General features: G+C 29.0%; 1 protein-coding gene across 3 annotated transcripts; it reads left to right on the top strand.

Annotated features, from left to right (window-relative positions):
• The first annotated feature begins 625 nt into the window (after positions 1-625).
• Positions 626-2541, top strand: LOC149264163 (ABC transporter C family member 10-like). 3 transcript variants are annotated; one of them, XR_016250046.1, is made up of 5 exons: positions 626-837; positions 934-1237; positions 1336-1399; positions 1516-1755; positions 1905-2541. XR_016250046.1 is itself a non-coding variant. In XM_089389141.1 (4 exons), coding segments are annotated over exons 2-4 (372 nt in total). In that variant the 5' UTR covers positions 626-837; positions 934-1236; the 3' UTR covers positions 2036-2541. The 3 variants fall into 2 exon arrangements, 1 of the variants encoding a protein (XP_089245267.1); XR_016250048.1 differs by lacking the exon at positions 1336-1399.
• Positions 2542-8938: the final 6397 nt, after the last annotated feature.

Here is an 8938-nt window from a genome sequence, read left to right as displayed (position 1 = left end):
TCATGTGCATGTCATCTACCATGATTGCTTACAGCAGTCTTGGAGTTGTGGCTGTTGTGACATGGCAAGTTTTGTTTGCAGCCATTCCATTGATTTATTTGGCCTTTCGACTCCAGGTAAACCGCTAATTCACACAAGTTTCTTGAGAAGACTCTTTACTTGACTGCCAATATTGTGAGAGAAATTATAACTGATTTTTTGTTTGTTCATTTTAATCAGAAATACTATTTTTCTTCTGCTAAAAAATTGATGAGACTGAATGGTACAACGAAATCACCTATTGCAAATCATTTTGGTGAGTCCATAGCAGGAACAATGACCATTAGGGCTTTCAGGGTTGAGGATCAGTTCTTCAAGAAGAACTTAGACCTTATTGACAAAAATTCGAGCCCCTTTTTCTACAGTTTCTCAGCAAATGAATGGTTGATCCAGCGTCTAGAGATGTTAAATGGAACTGTTATTTTCTCCTCTGCTCTTGCTATGGTTCTACTCCCAAAGGGGCAGCTTCAATCCTGGTATGAAGTTGAACAATGAAACTAAATGTCAACTGTGTGAGATTTCTGCTGTTACTGGACACTTTTATATATAAGTTAATCATGCCTAACAAATTGAACTGGTGCAGGTTTCGTTGGGATGGCCCTATCTTATGGTCTATCATTGAACATATCGTTGGTTAAAAGTATTCAAAACCAATGTACACTTGCAAACTACATTGTTTCTGTAGAACGCATCAAACAGTATATGCACATTCCTAGTGAGGCACCAGCCGTTATAGAAGATCACAGACCACCAGATAATTGGCCTTCGCATGGGAAGGTGGAGTTACATGACTTGAAGGTATCTGAGTTGTGTTTTCTAAAAAGATGACTGTTCAAATTATAAATTTGAATGGTTAATGATGTTTTCAATCAAATATATTTGATACGTGTGCAGATTAGATATAGATCCAACAGTCCCCTTGTTTTACGGCGCATTACATGTGCATTTGAAGGAGGGCAAAAGATTGGGATTGTTGGCCGAACGGGAAGTGGGAAAACCACTCTCATTAGTGCTATTTTTCGATTAGTTGAACCTGCAGGGGGTAGAATCCATAGATGGTTTGGATATTACCTCTATTGGGCTTCATGATTTGCGGTCACGCCTTGGGATTATTCCTCAAGAGCCAACTCTTTTTCATGGAACTATTCGCTTCAACCTAGATCCATTATCTGAGCACTCAGAGTTAACAATTTGGGAAGTATGTAAATTCTATTCAACATAATCTCTAACTGAGTTTATCATATGTAGAATGAAAAAATAAATAATGCTATGAATTTATTTTCTGCTTTGATTAAGGTTCTGAACAAGTGTCAACTTGGAGACATTGTAAGAGGGAAGGTGGATGGCTTAGATGCACCAGGTGATTTTTGTAGTAAATATATATTTTTGAATGCAATAAAATTCTTTGACATGGCCATGAATTTGGCTGTTAGATTTGGAAGTTTTTTGTGGCTCTAAAAGATCAATAAAATGCAGTGGGGAGTGATGGAGAGAATTGGAGTGTTGGGCAAAGACAATTGTTTTGTTTGGGACGTGCATTGCTAAGGAAAAGTCGAATCCTTGTTCTAGATGAAGCAACAACATCAATAGACGATGCTACATATGCCATTCTCCAAACAATAATTAGAAAGGAATTTGCAGGTTGCACTGTAATTACTGTTGCACACAGGATACCTACTGTTATAGACAGTGACATGGTTGTTGCCATCAGTGATGGTAAGGCCCTATCATTCTATCTTATCTTTGTGTTGTATGCATGGATTGGTTTCATCTGAATTTGTTGTAATCGAGGAAATGGACGGTACTGAAAGTAGATCTATTCACCTGTATCTAATTTGAACTATTATGATCTTGAATTCATGCAGGTGAGATGGTGGAGTGTGATCATCCATTGAAACTGATGGAGAGAGAAGGATCGTTATTCAGGAGGCTGGTGACAGAGTATTGGTCCCACACATCAAATGCTCTTCTTCATGCAACAACCAATAATGAATAACCTTTCGATCTCTCTTCCTAGACCATAAGATCTTCGCTCGATGCTTTAATCCTTAGATGATGGGCTAATTGTACCATTAGTGACCTTACGTTGATGGTCGCTAAATTGATGTATTTTCTTGTCAGATAAGATCTCATTGTAAAGCCATTTATTTACAATTGGCTCATCCTTATTGTAACCTGCATTTTTTATGCACGAGCATCATATTAGATATTTTTTCCTCCACTTAGAGCAGAAGTCCTCTTCTCTTTGTGATATTTTGATTTAGGGAATCTGGTTAGTTAGGAAGTTATGCGAGGGTGTCCTTAAGGGACAGATGTAGCAAATTTGTTAGGATTAGGTGGAAATAGCTTCTAGAAATAGGGACAGATGTAATTAGGGGAGACGGCCAAGATAATGGAAATTAGGGCAAATAGAGAGGTAGGAGGGCTTCTAAGTTTGTAGAAATTATGTGTATGTTTGTCTGTGTTAATGCAATTGCTGGCTTGAATGTAGCTCGTATTATCAACGAACCCACAGTTGCAGCAATAGCTTATGGCTTGGACAAGAAGGGTGGAGAGAAAAATATTGTTGTTTCTGATCTTGGCGGTGGCACGTTTGATTTCAGTGTTCTGACTATTGACAACAGAGTTTTTGAGGTTTTGGCTACAAACGGTGATACCCATTTTGGAGGTAATCTGTCTGAACTCTGTCTGGCAGTTTTACATTACGAATTTGAATTTGAATATGTGCACAGTGGTTATCATTGACTTTTTTGGTTGGCTTTCGAGCTTTGAACTTACCGGGATGTACACTAATATGCAGGTGAGGACTTTGACCAAAGGATAATGGAATATTTCATCAAATTGATCAAGAAAAAGCACGGAAAGGATATTAGTAAGGATAGCAGAAATAAAATAAGACATTCAATGTGTTCCTTGTAATATAGATATAAACAAAACATCTAAAGAAAAGTAATTGCACGATGATCCAGTCCAAGAAAACAAGGTTTTCCACAAACCAATTAACTCTTCTAGAAATATTCAACAATTCCAATTTAATAATTCTATCGGCCTCTCTTTGTACCTTTTGGGACAATTGCTAGTAATATTATCTAAGAATAATTAATTTATGTAATACTATTCGTTAGGGTTGACCTCTTAAATATACAATTGGTTGAAAACAAGTTGTTAGATATAATAAATTAATTATCAATTTATATATTAATATTAAAATAATAAATTTTAGTAGTATTATTTGATAGGAGTTGACCTATCCAATATAAATTTGGTCCAAAATTAGCTATTATGGAATAATTGAATATATTACTTTCAAAATTATAAATTAGTTATCAATTTATATAATAACATTATCTAAAATAATTAATTATAATATTATTATTTAAGGGTGAATTATTTAAAATATATTTATTTTAAAATTATCCTTTAGAAATGATTCAAAATAAAATCTTTTATCTCATTATATTTTAGTAATCTTTTATTAATATTATCAATACCTCTATATAGAACAATTGAGGTGACCATTAGTAATGATTTCACCAGGCTAACCCTGAACAATGATGCATCCCTGCTATCATTTGATTTCTCACCTTGTCCTGAGGATGAACCACATTAGTTGGTTCGAAACATCGACCCAATCCCACCGATGTGGTTAATCCTAAAGACTGATTTCTAAATAATATTTGTGAACAATGATGCATCCCCACTATTCCATTGATTTCTCACCTTGTCCTAAGGGTGAACCACATTAGTTGGTTGGAAACGACGACCCAATCCTACCGATGTGATTAATCCTAAAGAACTATTTCTAAATAATATTTGTGTTTTCATTGTGCGGAATTTGTTTAATAATAATATTTGTGTTTTCTTTGTGCGGAAGTGTGAATATTTTTGTTCAATAATAATATTTATATTTTCGTTGTGTGAAAGTGTCAAAATTTTTGTTTAACAATAATATTTGTGTTTTTGTTGTGCGGAAGTGTGAACATTTTTGTTTAACAATAATATTTGTGTTTTTGTTATGTAAAAGTGTGAACATTTTTGTTTAACAATATATCTATGTTTTCATTGTGTAGAGATTTATTTTGTGAACATTTATGTTTATTAATAATAATAATATACATTAATACAATATTAATAATAGACATAAACCAAATATAAATTCCATATCAAAACTTGTTTCACGACTTTATTTTTTAATAACTAAAAATAAAGTGAATATTAACATATATTTTATACAAAACCATTAAAATAAAAGTTTGTATTATTGTTTAATCACAACTTGCAAGATGTTAGTTAATATATTTTATATGGAAATAATTAAAAAATGTGTTCGCGATGTGATATTGATTATTCCTATATTCTATTAAAAAAATAATGGACAATTTTATATTAATATTCAAGTTAATACTAGTTAAATGTATTACAATGGAGTGGTTAACTCATTAATTATTAACCATTAATCAAAAAGTTAGTAGTTATAGTATTATAATAGTTTTCTGTGTAAAATAATTATAAAAAAAAGCATTAATGTGGAAGAATTAATAGCTATAATTAAATGAACAATAATCAAGTTAATAATAGTACTGTGTAAAATAATTATAAAAAAAAGCATTAATGTGGAAGAATTAATAGCTATAATTAAATGAACAATAATCAAGTTAATAATAGTTAAATGTAATAGATATCGATATGGTATTATAGGTTAATAAGTTTTCTTATAATAATTATAGTATTATAAAAATATAATAATTTCAGGAGATAAGATCAAGAAAGTTGTCCATTATAAAGTAATTATCAAAAGTCGAAAGCATTAATGTGAGAGAATTAATAGCTATAATTAAATGTATAATGGTTTATTAATAGTCAAGTTAATAATAATTAAATGTAATAGTTATTGAAGTGGGAAGCTTAACTCATTAACTATTGACTATTAATAAAAAAATTAATAGCTATAGTAATATAATAGTTGTCCATTAAAATAATTATCAAAAGAAAGCATTATTGTTGGAGAATTAATAGTTATAATTAAATGCACAATAGTCTATCAATAGTCAAATGCAATAGTTATTGTAGTGGAGAGTTTAACACATTAATTATTAGTTGTTAATAAAAATAATTAACCGTTATAGTATTATATGTCAGTAGGTTTCCTTGCAATAGCTATAGTATTAAAAAAATGTAATAGTTTCAAGAAACTATTGTTGTTGTTTAATAGCTATAGTTATTAACTACTTTAATATTAATATTTGTGTTTTTGTTGTGCGGAAGTGTCAACATTTTTTTATAATAATATTTTTGTTTTCTTCATGCGGAAGTGTGAACATTTTTGTTTAATAATAACAATTTTGTTCTTGTTGTAAACACTTTTGTTTAACAATAATACTTTTGTTTTCGTTGTGCACAAGTGTGAACATTTTTGTTTAAAAACAATATTTGTGTTTTCGTTTTGTGAACATTTTTATTAAATAATACTATTTGTGTTTTTGTTGTATGGAAGTGTGAATTTTTCTTTTCAATAATAATATTAGTGTTTTGGTTGTACGGAAGTGTGAACATTTTTGTTTAATAATAATATTTTTTTTGTTTTGTGAACAATTTTATTTAATAATAATAATATACATTAGTAAAATAATAATAATAAATATAAATCAAATGTAAAGTGTATATCCATACATCTTTCATGACTTTATTTTCTAATAAATAAAAATAAAGGGAATAATGAAATTAGATATTTATCATATTTTATACGAAATAATTAAAGTAAATGTTTGCGTTGTTTTTCAAGTACAACTTGCAGGACGTTGGTTACCATATTTTATATTAAAATAATGAAAAAAATGTGTTTTTGATGTTTTTTATATATAAATTATGTGTCGGTTATTCTTATATTTTATATTAAAAAACAAAATATACAATAGTGTATTAATAGTTAAGTTAATAAGAGTTAAATGTAATAGCTATTGTAATGCTGAGTTTAACTCATTAATTATTAACTATTCATAAAAAAATTAATCAATATAGTATTATAATAGTTGTCCATTTAAAATAATTATCAAAAGAAAGCATTGAAGTGAAAGAATTAATAGTTATAATTAAATGCACAATAGTCTATTAATAGTCAAGTTAATAATATTTAAATGTAATAGCTATTACAGTGCCAAGTTTAAATCATTAGTTATTAACCATTAATGAAAATGGGTAATCGCTATAGTACTATAGGTTAATATGTTTTCCTGTAATAGCAACAATTTTATAAAAATATAATAATAATTAGTAGTTATTATCTATTAAATAATAGTTCTTCCTTAGGCTTTCATTTTTTTTATCATTAAGACATTATGTGGAGTTTTTGGCTTTTATTTGAAATCGAAATAACCAACTTAAAAAGTTGAATGACTAAAGAGTGTGAATGGGCATTGAAGAGTGGTGTAGAGTCAACAGTGTGCACAACTTTTCTTGTGCAGAGTTTTCCCCACACGGAAAGCTCTGAACAATAGGTAGTTTGTCACTAATTAGTTTCAGAAAGCTCTTCACAATCAAAGCTCCACATAAGAGGTAGTTTTTCACTACAAAGTTTCTTGATTAAGGACCTTAAGGTGATAGTAACTATTTTCAATGGAGGTTTTTTTAAGTTTTGTTGTCTTTCTTTTGATTTCGTAGTACTAGTTTGCAATTTTCCAGAATTATTTTTGTGAGGGACCATGTAGTGGAAATATGGCTACTACAAGTGTGAATGAATGAAGTTGTAAGAGATAACGATCTAGAAAGTTGTCCATGTAAAATAATTATCAAAATCAAAAAGCATTGATGCTAGAGAATTAATAGTTATTATTTAATGCATAATAGTTTATTAATAGTCAAGTTAATAATAGTTAAATATAATAGTTATTAGAAATTAATAGCTATTATTTAATGCATAATAGTTTATTAATAGTCAAGTTAATAATAGTTATTTCAGTGCAAAATTTAACTCATTAATTATTAAATATTAATATAAAGAAGTTAATAGCTATAATATTACAATAGTTGTCCATGCAAACTTATTATCAAACGAAAACATTAATGTTTGGAGAATTAATATGTGTAATTATGCACAATAGTTTATTTATAGTTAAGTTGATAATAGTTAAATGTAATAGCTATTACAATGTGCACTTTAACTCTTTAATTATTAACTATTAATAAAAAAAGTTAACAGCTATAATATTCTTGGCTAATAGGTTTCCTTGTAATAACTATACTATCTTTAAAATGTAATAGTTTTAGGAAACTATTGTTATTGTTTAATTATTATAATTATTAATAATTATAATTCATTTTTCTATTACCATTGTGCTACTATCATTTTAGTTACATAATTAACTTTGGACATATCTATTAACTATTAAATTATAGTGTTCCTTTATGATTCTATTTATATTTTTATTGTTAATGCTTTGTGCGAATCTTCTGCTTTCATTTTAAAATAGCCAATTTAAAGTCAAGAAGTATGTTAAACGTAAGAGAAATTCTTATGTGCCCAATGCAAAATAGCGATAATGGATAGCAATTTTCCTCAGCAAAAATTCTCAACCCAACCAAGTTTTTTACGCACAATTGTTCATCGAGCCTCTCCCTCTCCCACGTAAGGGACCTTTAACATTAGGTAGAGTAGTAGCAGCAGAGTAGTAGTAGTGCCAGGCATAAGCAGCGTCAACAATGTTAGGCATAATAGTGTTAGTGTCTAAAATTCACTGATGAAATAATTACTCTTATATATATGTATATATATGAAAAATATCAAAAATAAAATTCCCTCGACCTGTCCATCAAAATTTGTTGAATCAATAGAAAATTAGAAAAAAAATTAGTCGGAAATTAAAAAATTAAAATTCAACATTTTCATGAAACCTTGGTTAAAATTGCAAAAAGAGTGGAAAAAAAGCAAAGTTAATGTACTTTAACTGCTAGGGTAATGCTATAGCCCATGTGAGGCAGGGAGTAATAACGAAAACAACAACAACATAATGTTAGCACAATTAAAAAATTATTTAGTACACTCATATAAAATTAAAAGGTTGATTAATGTTTATACACATCAATACATACTCTTTATCAAGATATCTAACTCATGATATATTTCATATTTTCCAAAATTAAAAAAATCATATAAATTAACTAAATTATAACTTTGTTATATATATATTGACAAAAACATATTAAAGAAACAATAAGCAATAAGAATTCAACATAACAAATAAAAATCAAACCAATTCTAACACTTGTGGATATGATCCTTTTTTTTAACTAAATTGAAAAGCTAAAAAAACATAAGTAGCTTTGAAATAAATCTCAACCCTCTATCTTTGACTATTACTAAAAATATTCCATGGATATTCATGGATGTTAAATCTCTACCATTCACCTAATAATTATTGATAATTAAAATAAAATTCTCTATTCTAAAATATAGACATGCTTATTGACATAATAAATAATAATAATAATAATAAATCAATTAGGCCAAGTGGAGAGGGGTAAGAAAGTGCCCTTTAAATTCAATCCACTATGGCGAAAGGAATCCCCTTATGAACAAGTGATCAAGGAAGAGTGGAATTGTTTTCATCCATCTTCCAATTTGTTTGTAACAGAGCAGATGGCCTTCTTACTGAAACACATTAGGATGAAAGTCATCAATTCGGACAACCATATGAAGATTGATGAAGGAAATGAGATCTCGAGTATAAATGAAGAAGCCTTGGTGATTCTAAGGAAACATCCTTCAAGGATTCCCAATCAGCAAGACCAGAAAATTTTGCAAGGTTTAGAGGATAAGAGGGAGATTAATTTGAAAAAAGAGGAAACTAATTGGTGAATGAGTAGTAGGGTGATTTGTCTTGCATATATTTTTGTAGCATAAAAA

Source organism: Pinus tabuliformis, chromosome 6 (genome assembly GCF_031772625.1).
Source record: "Pinus tabuliformis cultivar Carrire ecotype Pingquan chromosome 6, CPIR1, whole genome shotgun sequence".
In the NCBI taxonomy this organism is placed as follows: domain Eukaryota; kingdom Viridiplantae; phylum Streptophyta; class Pinopsida; order Pinales; family Pinaceae; genus Pinus; species Pinus tabuliformis.
Note: the sequence above shows the minus strand (reverse complement) of the source record. Positions and strands in the feature narration are given on the sequence as shown.